This window comes from Eulemur rufifrons, chromosome 26, assembly GCF_041146395.1.
Source record: "Eulemur rufifrons isolate Redbay chromosome 26, OSU_ERuf_1, whole genome shotgun sequence".
Classification (NCBI taxonomy): Eukaryota; Metazoa; Chordata; class Mammalia; order Primates; family Lemuridae; genus Eulemur; species Eulemur rufifrons.
In genome coordinates, this window is record NC_091008.1 from 6,702,115 (window position 1) to 6,722,623 (window position 20,509).

The window sequence follows — 20,509 nt, forward strand, 5'->3', positions numbered from 1 at the left end:
GGCTGGAGACGGATGCATTGCTAGTATGTTCTGTTACGCACGCGTGTTTTCAGCGTCTACACTCCTGCTTCCGCGGATCCCTTCCCCTTTTGGTCGTCCAGATCCTTCGTAACCATCTCAAAGTTGTGACCCTGTGGTTCGTAATTTCTAAGTTAATTCTCACTGTTCCTATAATACTTGTAAAATGAGGGAGAAGAGATGTCTGACATGTTAATATATGTGTTAAGTTTGGGGCTATAATTTAACATAGTAACAGTATGATGGTACACGAAAAAGCAAGATGTATCAATTTTAAATGCTCCCTAAAGATAATAACCTATAAATTATCTTTCATGATGTACGCAAAGGATCTTTATAAAATAGCTGGAAGGAAAAAAATAGAATGCTGTTTGCATGATCAATTTATTGGAAACTACAGTGACACCACTTTACAGCGTGTTTATTAAATTCAAGACACAGTTGGAAATTTCACTTTTTTTAAAAAGTCACTTTAAGCATGATTAGTCAGGGTTACTTTGGTAGCAAAGCAAAAATGTTCAAATGTTGTATGACCTAGCTTTTATGTCCGGCTCTTAGAATTAGTAGTTGATCATTTTCAATATTATTACAATATGGCTAGTTAATAGCTCTGACAAAAATCGCCACTTGTCATGTCTGAAGAGAGTACATTTATAATTGAGGTTCACAATGTATTAATCCAAGTGCTTGAAATTTCATGCATCATGTGCCCACAGATAAGATACTAAACACTAATCGAGTTCAATTACCTAAATGTATAAAGAAAAAACCTGCTAACCAATATCCCTGCTAAGAAACGAATTATCACAACACATAAGCAACTTCCTCTCTCCATTATAAATGCTCATAAACCACGGGTAAAAATGCAGTGTTTCCCCAGTCAATTGAAAACAGGATATAGCAGGTAAAAGACCAGGTAACTCTAGAAGAGAAATAACACAAAAACGAGCCAGTCATATTTCAGGTACAGGTGACAAATATAATCCTTTTTATTGTTATTAAAGTCTTCTCCACTGTACGTCCGTAACAAAAGCGTTTTGTTTTACTTGATCCCGCTGTTGGCCATGGTCTGAGCCCGACACACGCCCTTCCCTTTGACCTCGAAGGGGGCTCCTTTGTACGTGGCCACACGCTCCTCGTTCGTGTACAGGTCCGGCTGGATCTGCTCCCAGACCTTCTTCTTGGGGTTCAGCTCCTTGTCAGGCTCTCCTGCGGAGGGGGGGAAGAAAAACACAAGAAAAACACACAGCTAACACACAAAGACGTTAACGAAATTATCCACAGGGATTTCTAGTGAATTGTCTTGGCAGCATTTTCCGACCTTTAGACATAGTCAAAATTTTAATGTTTATTTTTATGTCAGTAGTTTATGTTCTTGACTGGCAAAATAAAATAACGATTGCTGTTTCCTGATGAATGTTAAAGACATTATTTTTACTTTTATAATAAATATTTTTTACAGATAATACAGCTCTACAAATTTGTTCCCTGAATTAAAAGAAAAATACAAGACACACATTTTATCGTTACATTTGAAGAGAAAGGGTGAAGACGTGAAAACGCATTTTGGTGTATTCTATACACTTTCACACCCGGCCGGGGCCGAGTATGGTTTACTGTGTTTCAACGTACAGTAGGAAGGACTGGACTTCAGATTTCTCGTCACTACTGGAGAGCGGCTCACATGCTGGGATTCTCTAGCTAACTACAGCCACTCTGCCACTTGGTGAGAGGAAGAGAGACAGAACGAAGCAGTGAGGTGGTAAGAACAAGCATTTTCTAAGCACAGGGAGATATGTTACTGCCTAAAATTCACACAACACTGACTCTAACTTCTTTTCTTAGTTTTTTTTTAATTTTTTGAGACGGAGTCTCACTCTGTTGCCCAGGCTAGAGTGCAGTGGCGTCATCACAGCTCATAGCAACCTCAAGCGATCCTCCTGCCCTCAGCCTCCCGAGTAGCTGGGACTACAGGCAGGCCGACTTGCTGGGCTAATTTTTTTCATTTTTTGTAGAGACAGGGTCTTGCTCTTGCTCAGGCTGGTCTTGAACTCCTGGCCTTCAGCAATCTTCCTACCTTGGCCTCAGAAAGTACCAGGATTACGGGTGTGAGCCACTGCGCCCAGCTCTGACTCTCATTTCATAAAGATCTAAAAGTTTCAAACTTCACGCATAAGACTAAAATAATTTCCAAGGAACAAAGATGTGAACAGAAACTAAACTAGAAACTAATGAGAGCAATTGCCAAAGCTTGACTCTTACCTTTAACACAACAGACTCGATACCTGGGCACCGTAACTGTAGTTGTGAGACTTTATCCAATCATTAAATTGGACAGTAATTATGAAAGGGCTTAGCAAACTAAGACGTGTTAGGCAAATACCTGTTATTAACGTTAATGCCAGAAAGCTAGTACTTTCTCTGCTGTAAGTAAATTTTAGGCAGTAGATGATAGCCCACATTCTGTGAGTTTCAGTCTTACCTGTGTTACAGAACCTGTCACACTATGAGCACGGAACATAAATCAGCACCGAGAAAGTCTGAGATGTGGTATCAACCTTTGGTTTACTCAAAATGCTTCTCCTACAATATACTGCTTGGCAGGGTATAAAGCTACTTTGAAATGATAGTTTAAATCACCTCCCACAAAAAATATACCTAATGTTTTAAAGAATTTTTTTTTTTCCTTAATAAACAGTATTTTCCAGGGAGTCTTTTGTCATTCCTTGTTCCAAATCTTCTTTCCCTAACTTTTTTTTTTGGGGGTGGGGGGGCCCAATGGGTATCGAAGGTAAGTGAGATATCAATGTAAGTTCTTACACCTAAAAATTACAGAGGCTCTAAAATTGCTAAACACATGCTAATAATCACCATTTGGAAACGCTTACGCATATTGTAAGAGAACTAATTATTCAGAGATTATTTTAGGCCAGCTCATTCTAAACAGAACACGTAGGGAAAAGAAACTAGAGGAGAAAGTTCAGAAAAGCTTGTACAGATGTAAGAAGCTGTGACCACCTTCTTGGCATTTAAAACCTGTAAAAAGCAATAAATACAAATTCCAGAGTTCTAGGCGTTCACAAGTCTGGAGTAAAAACAACATATTTCGTTTTAATTAGGCCATTCTTTTGCACAGAATCCTCATCGATCATCAACTTCACTGATAGCTGGTGTGGCCATAATAAATCTAGCACTAACTTCATTATTTTATGTTTGATTAACTGAGTTCATAGAATTGTGGTTGTAACTATTACCAATTGTGGCACAAAAAAGGTTCTTAGAGCACAGATCCTCAGGACGGCTCATCTACGGAGGTTCAAGACATGTACATGAATTCAAAGTCATGGATGCTTATAAAAAATAATTACCTGTGTTTTCAGATTAGTCTACTTTTCATTAGGAGGCTAGAGCTGTGTTTCAGAGAAATCAATCCATGCTTTTATCCATGCTTTCTATCTTACTAGACTAATGTTAACACTTTCATTAAACACAGTTAATACAGAATTAAAAAAACACGCCTATATCATCACATCAGCCTTGCCATTCCATTAAAACTCAGCTACTTCTACAAATATGTCTCCAAATTAATTCTGACTTTTGAACCTAATTCTACTTGTTTACCTTGATTTATTTCTGCTTTCTGTATTGGTCTAGTCAAATGAACATCCTTTAAATGCAGCCTTTTAATTTCTGTTTTTCCTCTTATAAGGTCCTCCCCCTTAAAGGAAAGAAATATCTATCCTACATCTGCCAAGCATCCTTTCTCCTCTACTTCAAAGACCTATTTGAAGAAGGTTTTTCACGCATTATGAAGCTTCATCTGTCTCCGGAGCAATTTTGCTAGAGAAAACGGGCAGTATGAAATGAAACTTCCTTTCAGATTATTAAAATAATTGAATTTCAACTTAGGGATTTTTCTCTATATCCTAAAGTCAAGTAAAAGCACATGCAAGTATTATCCGATGGACTTTGCGAATCACAAGCCTTCCCCACCTGAACTTTTTATCTCTTGGTCTTTCTGTGCTGCAGGCGGAGATGATTTTGCAGCACGTTGATTTGTTCTTTATCCACGTCACGTTCTTCTGCCATGCCAGTATTAACGTTAATATTAGTACTTTACCTAAGGCAAGTTCTCTTTCTGGTGCTTTGTATCATATACGCATTCATGGGGAGAAGGATGGTTATCTGTGCTCAATGTAGTGCCAATCTCAAAAAACTCAAAAATATTCAATGATGACCATTTAATGTAAGTCTCGTGATTGACGCACAGGACGGATTTTCATCTTTGAACAACACAAACATCACTTTGCGAACTGATCCCCAAACTGTGTAAGTAACTACTGATAAATACTTACCAGGGAAAGCATCAAAAGTAACTCTGTCTCCAGGAACAGACCCATCAGGGGGAGCCAGTATCTCGATTTTCTCTGGTGAACTGGCACACATCAGCATTGCTTGCGAGAGGACTCCCCGCATCCTTGCAGGTTTCAGGTTGCAAAGTAAAACCACCATCCTGTTTTGCATCTGCGGGAAACACAGATCATTGACTACATACACACTGAGATTTAGAATAATCCTATCTAGAATACCTTAAGGTATACATAATACGTTAAATATCAAATGTTCTACTTTTGTGGATGTATCTTTGTCTCTGTGTGTCCAAAATCTTTTGCATAGTTACACATGTGCATTTTTTCCCTTACACATTTGGTCATTTTTCAAGGCTAAGCATAATTTATTTCCTAATTTAAAAAATTTTTAAAAAATCAAACATTTAAGAATTCAAGCATTATGTACGCTGCCATTAACACGTTTATTATAGAAGTGGATAGAAATTTATTTAGTTTTCGAAAGTTGAAACGTCTTTTTTTTCCCCCAGCTAGCAAAAATAAGAAATACAGTATCTTAAATTCTTCCAACAGCTTCAAAATAAAATGTAAGAAAAAAGGGCCTGAGACTCAAATTCCAAATTCAAAATGACCCTTTCTAGAGAGTCTTCATGAATAAATACTTCTCTTCAAACACTTCAGATAAATAACTTGGAAATGTCATACATGAGACCTCTAAAAAGTTACAGCAAAGATGTATAAGAACAGCAAAAGGGTTAGCCAGGAGCAATTCTTCAAGGATCTGATAATAAGTGTGGCCCCTTTCCTTGGAAAAATATACAACCTACAAAACTTGGCATGCAATTTTAAGTGCTAAGGGTCCCTGCCTTATAGAATTATAGAATGCTTACTAGCACTGTCTTAATGAGTTACATACAGATGTTTATTATATAAACAGTCTTGCTTATGGCTATGAATGGCAGCTTGTGGAAGAGAAGAAATAGTCTCACGGTCTCCAACTTATGAGTACAGAAAAGATGAAGCCCAAATGAAGAGTTTTTCCAATCTGAGCTCAAGATCAGTGGTTTCTTTTCTCTGTGTTCCTTACGAGCCTAACTTCATAAGGAATTACGAATGAGTCCTGGTCCTAGATGAGTATTAAAAAGAAAAAAAGCACACACAAGTGCCAAGTCTATCTCTTTTTCCACAGATAAGAGAAATTTCTTCAGTGGTCTCCTTAATTCCTTCTTCCTCCTATCAATGGAGCAGTCAGAATGATCCTATTAAAATGTGCGGCAGACAATGCTACTACTTTGCTCAAAAATCTTTCAATGGCTTTCATCTTACTCGGAATAAACACCAAACTCTTTGCAACGATCTCTAAGGCCCTATGGCACTTGGCACCCTTATCTCTGATTTCATCTCCTATAACTTTCCCCCTTGTTTATCCTGCTCTAGTCATTCTAGACTCCTGCTGTTCTTTGAACATCTCAGGCACACATCTGTCCCAGGGCTGCCTGACACATCTATCCCAATGCTCTTCAGCCAGACAGACACACGACTTGGCTTCTTCGTTTTCTTAGATCTTTCTTTACTCAAATGTTACTTTCTTTATGAGGGCTTCTGTGGGCACTTTATATAAAACAGCAACATGATCCTGGCCTCAATACTTCCTGGCTTCTTTCTCTATTTTTCTCTTGGTACTTATCACTATTTAATATACTACATATTTACATGTATCTTGGTGATTTTCTGACTACTTCATAGGAATGAGAGCTTCATAAAGGCAGGGCTATTTTTTAACTTCTCTGTCATATATCTACGTATCTATTTTAATTTGTTGCGCTATCCTTTGTCTAAGTTAGCGCTTGGTACAGTGCAGGTACCCAATGAGTATTTGCATCTATGAATGCAAAGGACTGAGTGCAGGGTTTAGTCCAAGTTCACAGAGCCAGGCAGCAGCGGAGAGGCAATGAACAGAGGCAGAGCTATGCTAATGTTGAGACCCATGTTTTTTTGCAGAATCTCGGAAGCCGCATGGGGCACAGGAAGTAGGTAGAGGATTCAAATGACTGCAGAAGACATCTAGAAAGCATGAATTAAAAACTAGTATTAACACGATCTTTGATTCTTCCCACTGTCATTAAATATATTTCTATTAAAAAATTTAATTCTTCAAGAAAATAAATATGGTACTCAAAAGTAAAGGAAGAGAAAGTAAAAAAGGAAGTAAATGTGTTAAGGAGGGGCTTGAAAACTTTTAAGGGAAAAATAGCAAGTTAGGAAAACGCTGCTTTGATGGATATCACTCTGGAGTATTAATTTGCTTTTAAAATAGTTACCAGGCAACGTTACACTCCATGAAACACACCGTCACTGCTTTTCACATACCCCAAACACCCAGCTCCACTTCCACTACAGAAATAACTAAACTTTGAACAAGGAATAATATAAACTTTAGCCATGGTCTGCTTCCTAAAATATTGTTACATAAAAGCACAGTCTGGTGACAAACGCACCAGAAGAGAGGAGGAGAGATTTTAAAATCTGACCTCCTCCTCCTCACTATCCATTTCTTTTAAGAAATATTTAAAACCCAAACTTGACTCATTCAGATAATTAAGTATTGAAGACCTAGAAGAAATGAGTTTAAATAGGAAGTGGAAAAATTACATCCTTGCACTTTTGATGACAGGCCAATATTGCTCCATTACCTGTACTACATTCTGGCTATGCTGAAACTAGAGAATATAACAATGGCCCAGACCAGTGATCAAAACCCAAATTGTCCACCAGGTAGGTAAAAGAAATGAGTTAGGCAACCTAGATAGAAATAACAAATAGCCCTCTTCTTGTCTTCTGAGACATGGTGGGCATCGGCCTAGGCATAGAATTTATGAAGACCCCACAGCAATCACAGCAACAACAAAAATAAATCAGTGGGACCTGATCAAATTAAAAAGCTTCTGCACAGCGAAGGAAAACATCATGAGAGCAAACAGACAACCTGCAGAATGGGAGGAAATGTTCGCAGGCCACACAGCCGTAAAGGGCTGATAACTAGAATCTATACAGGACTTAGGAAAATCAACAAGAAAAAAATCAAACAGCCCCATTGAAAAGTGGGTAAAGGACATGAACAGAAACTTTTCAAAAGAAGACAAATAGCCAACAAACATATGAAAAATTGCTCAGCGTCTCTAATCATCAGGGAAATGCAAATCAAAACCATAATGAGATATCACTTAACTCCAGTGAGAATGGCTTTTATCAAAAAGTCCCAAAACAACAAATGCTGGTGTGCATGCAGACAGATAGGAACACTCCCACACTGCTGGTGGGACTGTAAACTAGCACAGTCTCTATGGAAAGTAGTATGGAGATACCTCAAAGAACTAAAAGTAGAACTACCATTTGATCCAGCAATCCCACTACTGGGTATTTACCCAAAGGAAAAACAGACACTTTATAAAAAAGACATCCGCAGTCAAATGTTTATAGCAGCATGACTCACATTGCAAAGATGTGGAAACAACCCAAGTGCCCATCAATCCATGAGTGGATCAATAAAATGTGGTATATGTACACCATGGAGTTCTACTCAACCACAAAAAACAGCGATGATCTAGCACCTCTTGTATTGTCCTGGATGGAGCTGGAGCCCATTCTACTAAGTGAAGTATCACAAGAATAGAGAAACAAGCACCACATGTACTCACCACTAAATTGGTACTAACTGATCACACTTACGTGCACATATAGAAGTAACATTCATTGGAAGTTGAGCAGGTGGGAGGGGGAGGAGGGGACGGGTAAATTCACACCTGACGGGTGTGGTGCACACTGGCTGGGGGATGGGCACGCTTGTAGCTCTGGCTCCGGCAGCGCAAAGGCAACACATGTAACCAAAGTGTTTGTACCCCCATAATTTCGGAAATTAAAAAAATAAATTAAAATGGAAAAAAGAAATAGTTTACTCTCCTCTTAACCTTCCATAACACAGCAGAAGAATAACACTTATATATTAAGCACTTTAAAAACAACAGCGATCATAATCATTATTTTTATTATTATTCCATCATGGAATCTTATCATTCCTTGATTTTAAAAAAAAAAATCATTGTTATATGAACTCAGAAAGCAATCTAAAAGCATGAGAACAAGTTTTACTTCTCTAAAATCCAAGAAATATTTTCACACTTGAGGACAAAATGAGAGGGATCATATAGATTGAACCTTACAATTTTTAATAGTATTCCCTTATTTGTTAAAAATTAGATGTTTTGCATTTTGTTGTTACTTAGATATTTAAAATACATATATATTGTTTTTTATAGAAAGCAAAAAACTAAAAATGTTTAAAACATAGAAAAAAATAATACATCTTTTCTTCTTCCTATGCTCATGAAGTCTATCTTATTTTACAGATCTTTTGCAGGTTTTTGGTGGAATCCACCACATTCAAACTAATCAGCTAAACTAATCAACACTGGCTCATGTCCTGTGGCCATCTGATAGGAAGTCGCAATGGAAAGACATCGAGAAAGAGGGAACAAAGGTGACATGTGTATGCAACAGTCATTTTAGTTGTAGACTTACCTCTTCCAGGGGAACATGGTTCACCAGGCCACTGACAACTGTTCTTGGGGCTATTTCTCCAACATCCACTTCTTCCACATACAAAGAATCTGCATCCGGGTGTTTCTTGGCAGACAGAACGCAACCAATCCGAAGGTCCAGGCGGGAAACATCTACCGGCTTGGAGTCGGCACTTCCTGCTCCTGACGGCTGTTTTTTCTCCTTTTTCTCTCCTAAAAAAGTAATTATGAATGGGTAAACATCAGAAGGAAAACAAAATGACACAATGAGAAACCCATGGTATCAATACTGACGAGTTTAAAACAAAAAAAAATAATATTTATCTCCTACCTTCATTTCAATAACAACAAAGAAAAGAACTATTCAAGTCATAATGTCTTGAACCCTATTTTAGCTACTTGCTTGTTATATTTCTTATTAGAATAAACGGTGCAGAGGTCGGCAACCATAGCTCTCAGGCCAAATCCAGCCTGAGGCCTGTTTTTGTAAGTTTTACTGGCACACAACCGTACCCATTCATTTACATATTCTCTATGGATTCTTTTGCACCAGGGTAGAGTTTAATAGTTGTGACAGAGACATTATGGTTCAAAAGCCTAACATATTTACTACATGGCATGTTACAGAAGAAGTTTGCCTTTCCCTGAAACAGAGCCACAGGAAATCCTCTAAAAACTTTGACTCTTTGGAGGGTGAAAGATCCTTTATTTAGAAAGAACACTGCAACCAGTAGCCTAATGACAGAATGAACTACAGTGAAACAAAATTTCAGTGATAGAATGTTTCTCTCAGCATCTATACACACAAATAAATATAAAATGAATTTCTCCAATTCTTAGATTTCCCTGGAGATTTATGAGGACTTTAGGTTTAACCATAGCAACTATTTTTTTTTTCCCTAAGAGAAGGGGTCTTGCTATGCTGCCCAAGCTGGACCTGAACTCTTGGGCACAAACAATCCTCCCATCTCAACTTCCTACAGGAGTGCAGGTCCCAGCAAATCCTGCTTTTGATTAAGTTTTCTTAATAATAATTCTATTTTTATGTATATGCTGATCACGTGACTCTTACTAACAAACGATTGCTTCAGCTACTGAGCCAAATGCAATCTGCAAAGAGGCTTTAACATTAATTTAGATGAAAGATCATGAAAACTTGAATTGAGGTAGCTCCTAATGAAACGAAAGAACAGAACTGGGTTCTAGATGTTTTGGTGAGAGGAATTATAGGGCTTGTTGGTTAAACAACATGAAAATTGAGGAGGAGAAACAGGTTAAGATTGACTACTCAAGATTTCTTTTTTTTTTTTTTTTTTTTGAGACAGAGTCTCACTCTGTTGCCCAGGCTAGAGTGAGTGCCGTGGCGTCAGCCTAGCTCACAGCAACCTCAAACTCCTGAGCTCAAGCGATCCTCCTGCCTCAGCCTCCCGAGTAGCTGGGACTACAGGCATGCGCCACCATGCCCGGCTAATTTTTTCTATATATATATTTTAGCTGTCCATATAATTTCTTTCTATTTTTAGTAGAGGTGGGGTCTCGCTCATTGCTCAGGCTGGTCTCGAACTCCTGAGCTCAAACGATCCGCCCACCTCGGCCTCCCAGAGTGCTAGGATTACAGGCGTGAGCCACCGCGCCCGGCCGACTACTCAAGATTTCAAATACGGTTGCCTGAGTGAATGGTGACTCTACTTTCTACTTCACTTGGTTTTTTTGTTTGTTTGTTTTTTTAAGAGAGGTTCTTGCTCTGTCGAGGTGCAGTTGTGTGATCCCTGCTCGCTGCAACCTGGAACTCCTGAGCCCAGGCAATCCTCCTGCCTCAGCCTCCCGAGTAGCTGGGACTACAGGTGAATCCACCATGCCTGGGTTATTTTTTATGTTTTGTAGAAACAGAGTCTCACTATGTTGCTTAGGCTGGTCTTGAACTCCTGGCCTCAAGCGATCCTCCTTGCCTTGGCCTCTCAAAGAGCTGGGATTACAGGCGTGAGCCACTGAGCCTGGCATCTACTTTAGTTCTCACACGTTCCTGAAATCTCAACACCCCTGTGCTTCAGTTCAGACATTTTGCTTTGACTAGAATGTCCTCTTATCTTCACAACTGGTCCTAAGCTAACTTCCTACCCGTGACTGCTTTGCAACTGTGGCCCGGATACATACTAAAAGTCAGTCACCCCAAACTACATACGGGATCCTACACTTAATCTCCAGTTTCTATAGTTTTACTTAGGCTGGTACCTCTGCCTAAAACGCCATACTTTTACCTTGTTGACCTGGTCAACAATCACACATCATTTAGGACCCCGCTTGTATGGTCCAATATCATACTGCTCCTAATTCTAGTCTAGCTCTTAAAAGTTTGAACTTTCTTTTTGATACCATTATCATTATCATCACCAAACATGTTGACATTATCTGATAAACCAGTTAAGAGCCAAATAAGCTTTAAGGTCAAAAATACCTTTCTTTTCAATTTTCTCTTTTGCCTTCTTTTCTTCCCCTGCTCCTCCTTTTATCTGTTCTTTGGCACCAGAGGATGTGGTTGTTGTTGGTGGAGACTGAATCATATTCTCAGAAACCACAGAACTGGCTTGCAGCGGAGAACCAGATGGAAATGGTATTTGCTTCACTGATACAGAAGATGAAACAGATAATGTCATGTATATTAAAATCAACAAGCAAGATGAAAAATGTGGGAATTGTGAATCATAACTATGAACTCTTTTTAAAAGTTCACTGTACGTGACTATTAAGTATCTCCTGTCCGAGGCTGTAGAAAGGCCGCCAAGAAAAAGTATATTTGAACCATGACTGAGGTCAAAGAATAAAGGCATGATTCCCATTTAATTCCTAAACTGAGAAAATTACAGACAGCAAAAATAACAGCTAACATGTATTATGGTCTATGTCCCAAACACTTTTTAAAATGCATTATATGAATTAACTCATGCAATTCTCACATATACCCTAAGAAGAATGTTCTATGCATGACCCCATTTTACAAATGATAAATCTGAGCCATCCAGGAGTTTAGAAATCGGCCCATCACACAGACAGTGAGAAGAGGAATGAGAATTTATATGCTGTTTCCAGAGACTACACTCGCATGGTCTGGCATGATGACAAGGTTTCACTCGGGTTTTCTTTCATATTGAACAACCAGCTAGGAAAGGGATTTAATATTAGTCATTTCTATTCTAGAATTAATGGAGAGACAGCATTACTTCCCCATAACTGTATATCAAAAAACAACTTTTTAAAGAAGCAAAGGAAAGGCTATAAGCAATATTTTAAGATGTTAAAGAACAATTCACATATCCCAATGAACACAGAAAAATATAATCTCATGAGGGATTTTGATGCGGCTCAGATTCTGGCCAATATTCCAGGCCACTTTTCCGAGGTATTTTTTAAGTTCCCTAGAAGGTATTGCTTCTTTTAATAATGTGAATTTGTATTTTATGTTTTACCACCAGACAGAATTCACCACTTTAATTCAAACCACTGATCTGGTTTAACTTTTCATTAATAAAATTAGAGTTTAAAAGTTTACTGTTTATAGGGGTAGTCTTCAAGCATTGGGAGAAGTGAATAGCAGTTTTAAGCAGCTAATATTTTAATGCTTATTTAATTCCATACCTGTATTCCAAATCTACTAATCTTAGAAAGCATAAACTAGTCTCAAATCTTCCACTGACAAATAATATTCTCTCTAGTTGACAGCTCTACTACATCCTTGGTTTTTCCCTTATTTTTATTTATCTAACTAAACGTAGAATTCATACTACAACTTTCAAAATAATTCACTGACAGAATGGTCAGAAGGAAACAATAAAAGAAACTTTTACTATACTAGGGCCTCCTTAATTGACCCACAATTTTCTACAATACAATCAAATGCCTTTCTGTATGGTACTCTGAAATTTTAACTATTATTATTATTCTCATTGTTTTATGATAATATAAATTTACCTAGAAACTTTCAAAACAATTCAATAAAATTTTAAATTTTATTTACAATATAATAGTTGAAATGACACTTATTTGCTGACTTGGGTAGCTTAAAAATTATGTGATTTCTGGAAATTATTTTAAAGCTCTAAGCTTCAATTGCCTCATGTACAAAACAAAGATACTTGTGCATATGCGTTTTTAAGGATGAAATAATGTATGTGAAGGAAGCACTTGGTACACAGTGTTCCACATATAGTAAATCTCAATAAATGTAAATTAAATAGCATCATGGATAATTTTCAACAAGTAGTAAACAGGAACAGGGATGGTCAAATTGCAGCGTAGTACAAAAATTAAAATAACAGGCTTTTGAACCCTAGCTTTCTACTTTTGTGCGACCTCAGGCAAGATCATTTGCCTTTTCAAAGTCTCCATTTTCTCTTCTGCAAAGCAGGAGGCATGCTGTGAGGATAAGATGAGAAATCAAGCATAACACTTAAACAATAAATGACATATTATCATAAATCAAAATAATCTATCATTTCTGTATCTAATTACCCCCATTTTGAATTTCTGCCTGAATTAGCTCTTGTTTCAGTTCTTCAATTTCCTTCTTCAGTTTAGCGTTTTCAACTCGAAGTTTCTTCTCTTCTCTCAAAGTTGCCTGCAAAACTAGGACCAAGAAACTCCAGTTAAAATATGTGTTTTTTCAAAGGTTTTGTATGAATACTATTTGAAAAGAGGATAGCCAATATAAATGGAGTGAGAACACTAGTAACCAAATTTTTGGCTAGTTCCTTATGCCAGTTTAATATTTATTAAAACAACATGATGAGAGAGAGAGAAAGAAGGAGAGGGAGAGAGAGTGAGCAAGAGAAAAAATCTGTGAAATAATACTGGAACAGAAAAAATTTTGTTCAAGAATCATTTTCCTAGCTTCTATAAAGATGCTTACTAAAATCAAATTATCACCTTTTCAGCACTGTAGCTATAATAAAGGGCAATGAAAAATAAGAAACTGGCATGAAAGTGTCAATAACAGATAAACTGTAAGAAAGAGAGATAAGTATTAGATATATTAAATTATATATTTAAAAAGTATGAGACCTAATGATGATAGCACACAAGGAAAAACTATTCTCATCTCTTTTTAGTCATTGCTATGTAAAAGAAGCTGAATAATATTTTATTCCTAAAGTCTCAAAGTTGAGCTGGTCAAACATGCAATGAGTGAAATAACTTCTAAGATTTGTTCAAAATATGAGGTATGTGTTAAAAAACAATGTGTGTGGTAAAGGTGAGCAACAGAGCACACGAAATACAACAGAAAGACAACAGTTCTCAGTGGGGTTGGTATTGCTCCCTGGGTCAAACTTTGAAACTCTGTGGGATTAGTTTTGGTTGTCACAAATAATGGGGGTCACTACTGCCCTTTACTGGGCAGGCCTCAGGGATGCCGGACGTCCTGCAATATGCTGGCTATTCTTGCAGAATGAAGAAATGTCTCACATTCTGCAGAACTTTCCAGTGACCCATTGTATATTTGTATAGGTGAAAATCCTGTTAATAATGATCTGAGTCTAGATTCTAACTATTCTTTATACATAAACACAAAGTATTTTTCAGCATTTTTATTATATATTAAATTTTCCAGGAATCAAATACCATGTAAATCAAGAGTAGCCTGTACCTTGTTTTATTCAGAATTCTACCTAAGAAATCACTCAACATTTTGAGTAAATCAGATTCATCACTGAAAACTTGCTTCTAAGGCCGGGCGTGGTGGCTCACGCCTGTCATCCTAGCACTCTGGGAGGCCGAGGCGGGAGAATCGCTCGAGGTCAGGAGTTCGAGACCAGCCTGAGCAAGAGCGAGACCCCCGTCTCTACTAAAAATAGAAAGAAATGATCTGGACAACTAAAACTATATATAGAAAAAATTAGCCGGGCATGGTGGTGCATGCCTGTAGTCCCAGCTACTCAGGAGGCTGAGGCAGGAGGATCGCTTGAGCCCAGGAGTTTGAGGTTGCTGTGAGCTAGGCTGACGCCACGGCACTCACTCTAGCCCGGGCAACAGAGCAAGACTCTGTCTCAAAAAAAAAAAAAAAAAAACTGCTTCTGGCATCTGAGCTGCCTACACAAAGGCAGACTAAATATGTATCTTTATTTTTATAGTTGGCATTGTGCCTGCTGCATTCTTGGAGAGTCCACGTATGTGAATCATGTAGCATGTGACCCTCGCACGCTACCTCTGGTAGTAATAGTTCCACTCAAAGTATTACTTTTTTTTTTTGGCTAGAGTGTGGGGCCTCATCATAGCTCACAGCAACCTCAAACTCCTGAGCTCAAGTGATCTTTCTGAGTAGCTGGGACTACAGGCACGTGCAACAATAATTCTTAAAATATACATTATTATTACTGCTATTTATAAATCACTTTCTATTTCTCTTCTATACTACATATAATGCTAATTCTATGTTTTGAAATTATGTACATAGGTAGGTTATCTTATCTAAAAAACATTTTCTTTACAGGACATTAACACAGATTTTACAAAATATTTCTTGTAAATGAGAACCACCAGGATAGGCTACCAAAGAAAATAATATAAAGGTGAAGAATAAATAGTTCCCTTTTAAAAAAAAAATCAGCAAAACTGAAATGCTAGTCGAGATGCTAGGAAATGGCCATTCAAGAGAAAAAATTACGTTTATAACATACAATATAACACATAAGTAATGATCATCTCCAATCTCTTCATTTTATTAATAGAAATATTAAGAATTTAAGAAAAATAATAAGAGAAATCCTGGGAAACATTATAAAAAAGAAGTAATTAAACTGGTATTTTAAAATTGGGGAAAAAATTATAAAGGGAAATTTTTTTGGAGAGTAAATGTAGGCCTCTGTAAGCCATCTGCAGTTTTATGCAGAAGAGAAAGCATTTATTTCTATTAGTGAGAGCAAAAGATTTTGAAATTTCTATTACGACATTAACATTGGCTATTGAGAACTAAAATATATTTAAAGAAACCCCAAACCAAACTAAGTCCTGAAGGTAGAAATTCAGGTTTGATATTTTTATACATATAACAGCAAATTCTACATAAAACTTAAATATTTCCATGTAAAAATCATTTTAGAAAATGCCTTAGTAGAGAGTAACATGAAACTACACATTCTTCTCCATATAAGGTTAGAGGAAATATTTGACTTCATGTTTGATTTCACCCACTTTTCTTCATTTCTAACTTCTAATGCTATACCAACTTATTTTAAACATTATAATCTTCCTTTAGCAGTCCTGAAGTAATACACTGTTTTCTCTACATATCATATACTCAACATATATCAATTCTAATTTATTTAATCCTAGAATATTTTTACACTCAAAATTTAGAAGAATCTGAAAGCTATCATCAAGATGATTAACAATTTATGTGGTAAGTACATTTTATTTGCTCTGTCAATATATGAATTCATTTTAAGTATCTCCTTAGAAAATTTCAAATTTTCTTACTTGCTTTCTCCTTAAGAAGAGCAACTTGCTGCTTAAGATACTCAATGATTTGATCTGCCTCTGCACCCTTCTGCTCCAGTCTCTTCAAAACAGCATCATTATTTGCCATTTTTGCCAAGAAACGCCAGAAAATCCTAAATGAAAAAATAAACGTGGTGAATTACACTGTGAAAGGAATAAATTATTGTACAGGACACTGTGGAAAAAGCAGTTTTTGGCACCAGAAGTTCTGGAAACAGGTTTTCTAGTACTTGTTGATTAACTGTCATTTACATATTTCAAAAATACAGGATGGACACGTGAGTTTATATTAATGTTGTCTAGTAACATCACCATTCAGCTCAGGGATGCCTTTTTGTTCCAGGGGAAACAGTGTATGAAAAACAACTTAAGGTGAATACCTTTGAGCAAAGCATATCCAGACTTCACCACTCCTAGTTGGCTGTCATTTATGTTACCTGCCAGGTCTACAAACGTAATTTAAGTTCATGACACCAACTTTTCTTGTAGTCCCTGATTTTGTCCCATGTGCTGGGATTATAGTAAAGAACAAAAATTCACATGTTCTTTGCACTGATTTAAGCCTTCAGATAAATGGAGGGAACACAGTAAATTGCAGAAATTTTTTAGAAGAAGGTTATGTTTAGGCCAACAGTGGTAGCAACATTGCTTCAAGCTCAGGCAAATCTTTTTCCATTCAACTCAGTGCTCATTGCATTATTGTATGCTAATCACTCCACTGTGATTTTTCAATTTTACATTGAGTAAAAGCTAAATTCCAAGATTTTAAGTCCCCTTAGTCTCCTCAGAGCTTCTAGGATGCTAACATGCACAGGGTTTCTCACAGATGATAATATTAACATATTTGTAGAGCACTGACTACGACTGTCTAAACGCTTTACATAGATCACCTATGAATACTGTAATTATCTCCATTATACAGAGAAGAAAACTTGAATTAAAATTAATTTGCCCAGGCCATCCAGCTACTTAGTAAATGAGGATTAAAACTCAGGTCTCTTGGATACTGCAGCTAGATCTTTCAATGCCTGAGCTATAATTTCTCTAAAGTATAATACATAATTATGAAGCATTTTCAATGTATTGAATGATGGAATCCTAACCAAGAAACATCTATCAACATTTAATGAAACTAGTATTCTCTAAAACAGTTTGGGAAATGCTGGTTTAGTCTCTGCGCTAAAAAAAATAAAATGAAATTGTGAGATTAAAATAAATACAACAATTACAAGTACAGTAACTGCAAATATAAAACATGTATGGAGAGAAAAAAGGCAAAGAAAACAGTATACCAAGTGTGTTGTGTCTGAATGGTGAAAGTCAAGACCTTTTCTTTTTCCTTTTCTATCTTAAAATAGTAATAGTAAAGAACATATTTTTTATGACAAAATCTTTTGAAAAGTATTATCTAAATTATTCTGTCTCTTCACATTAATTTTGTTCTCGTCAATGTTCAAACCATATTTCATCAAACTTAAAAAGCCATTAATTATACAATGCCTCTAACACATGATACCAAATACTGTATATAAATTAATCATTAAAATACACAAACAAAAGACTACTTTTGAGATTACCTTTCTTAACATTTTTCTTTACCTCAGCTATTTCCCCAGGAGGCTGTTACAACTGTCAGCAGGTCAAAAACAACGTCAACAATTTTAAAGTACACCCTTATTTCAGAGATGTAAACACGAAAAACTTGTATATCAGAATCGATGAGCTAAATATAGTAATTTTAATCACTTTTTAAAATCACTTTTTAATCACTTTTAATCACCTTTCTTCTCCTCCCTTCATCCCTATTCTTATCGTCCAACTTCTTTCCCTCATTTGCTTCACAACCAAATTACCAAGTTACCCCACACTTAAAGAACATCTTTATTATAGCAGCAAGCAATGTGGTACCTTTTAGAACTAGGTTAAAATTCCTGCTAGGATTTAAAACATGTATGTCAAAAGTCGTCAGAATTTAGAGGAAAGTAAATCATAAAATTACATATGCTGAAAACAATGCAGCTCAGAGACACTGAAAATATTTAACGGCAGAAACCAGCAGTAATTCCAGGGGTCTTTTATCAATCTTTGCCCAAACCTATAGAAGGAAGATCTAAAACTGCTTTTTTTGTGTGAAAATTCTTATTTATTCTTGATTGTTTCCCTTACCAGAGAGCCTTCTTTCCCTTTACTGATGAGGACACTGGGGGTCCTAGGGTTTGAAGGATGGCTGTGGGGGGATGGCTTTAGAGTAGGTAGCTATTAGAGGACAGTCCATGTATTTCCAGATACTATAATCATTAACACAAAAACTTCTCTCCTCGGTAAAGTGTGCATAACATCTAAAAAGGAGTATGTCTAGCCCTCCCATGATCTTACCTCACAACAGGGCAGTCTTTCAGCGGGTTCAGATTTTCAGTCATTATTTAACAATCCCTTTCCACCCACTGATACGCTCACCACTATCTTTCTCCCAATCCTTATCCAAGATCACGGCTAATAATACCAGCTACTACTTTAATGGAGTAGGCCCATTACATGCCTTGCCATTTAATCTTTGCAACCCTGTAAGACACTATTCCCATTTTATAGACTCACAAAAATTATATGACTTGTCTAAATCCATACAGGTATCAAGTGGCAAAGCCATTAGTTTAATTCACACGAAAATTCATCTTTAAAGTGCCTAATTAAAGAAAATTAACCTGTCATCCGTAATTCTCTTACATATCTAAATCAAGTGCATCACGAATATGACTGGTCATTTCTTAACGCCCACAGTCAAGCCACCATTATGTTTTCTCTGTATTACTGCAAAAGCCTCCTAACTGGTCTCCTTTCTTCCACCCTGTCCTCAGTCTATTCTTTACAGCAGCCAGAATGATCCTATTAAAAGGAAGTCAGATTACATCACTCTGCTGCTCAAAACCCTCTAATGGCTTCCTATTTTATCTAGACTAGAGTCAGAAGCCCTCAAGATCCTTTGCGACCTGTTCCTGCTCGCCCTAATTTCGCCTTCAGTGAAGGGTTAAACCTTCCTCTCAACTCCCACCCACGGGCTTACGTGCTGTTCCGGCAAAGCTTCTGCCTTTGCGACGGTTGGTCCCTCCACCTGACTGCACCTCCCCCAGACACCTGCATGGTTAACCCTCTCGCTCCCGTCAGCTCTTTACTCAGACGTCATCTTTTCAGTGAAGCCCTTCCCCGGGGCCACACAAAAACTTCAACCTACTACACCGTTCTCCCGTGCTTTCCAACTTTTCTCTCCAGCACTCATCGCGACCCAAAATACGGTACGTTTTTATTTCCTTTGCTTAGTATGTGTCTTCCTCTAGGACACGTGAGCCACCAGAAGACCGGGATTCCTGTCTGTTTTGTACACAGCTCTTCACCCTGACGCCTAAAACCACGCCTGGAATATAGCGGGCGTTTAAAAACCATTTGCTGAATGAGTGGATTCCTGTCTTGCCCCTTCTTCGCCCCCCACACTCAAGTCCTTTGACACACATTCACATTAAGAGTAAACATGCTTAGGAGTCTATTTTTTCCAGTGGCATCCTTCCCCGTGGCCCTGCACTCCACGTCTCAGACTTATTTTTGCTCAGGCCAAGGTCGGTGCCGGGGCAAGCCGGCTTCCCGGTGGCGCCCGCAGGCCAAGTCCTCTCTCTAGACGGCAAGGAAGGGAAGGGAGACTCCCACGATCGCAACCCACTCACTCTGGACCCTCCGCGAGGCCACTCACATGAAACAGGCGACAACCGTTCCGAGGCGGACTCCGCCGGCACCAGGTCAGGACACCTTCCCCGCACCACGGCGGCGAAAAAGGACCCCATGGGGTGTCCGCGCCGAACGCCTGAATGTTCCCCAGATCCGACCGCACATTGCCTGCCCCTTCCCGTGCGCGGACCTATTAACCAGCCGCACCGCGCTCCCCCGCTTCCATCCCCTCGCCCAATGTCGCCAACTCCCCCCCGCATCTCTTCCTCTGTCGCTACGTTTGTTTTCGCCAATTTGGGCAAGCGGCAGGACGCCGGCAGTCGGGGTCTTTTCTTCGCGCTGCGTCGCGGAGGCAGTGACGTC

At 38.0% G+C, this 20,509-nt stretch overlaps 1 protein-coding gene across 1 annotated transcript; it reads right to left on the bottom strand.

Moving 5' to 3' along the window:
- Positions 1 to 457: 457 nt before the first annotated feature.
- On the bottom strand, positions 458 to 20,236 carry AIMP1 (aminoacyl tRNA synthetase complex interacting multifunctional protein 1). The gene is made up of 7 exons (XM_069459082.1): positions 20,172 to 20,236; positions 16,412 to 16,545; positions 13,451 to 13,564; positions 11,400 to 11,567; positions 8,946 to 9,157; positions 4,374 to 4,542; positions 458 to 1,227 (listed from the first exon to the last, which is right to left on the bottom strand). Coding segments are annotated over exons 1-7 (966 nt in total). The 5' UTR covers positions 20,174 to 20,236; the 3' UTR covers positions 458 to 1,060.
- Positions 20,237 to 20,509: the final 273 nt, after the last annotated feature.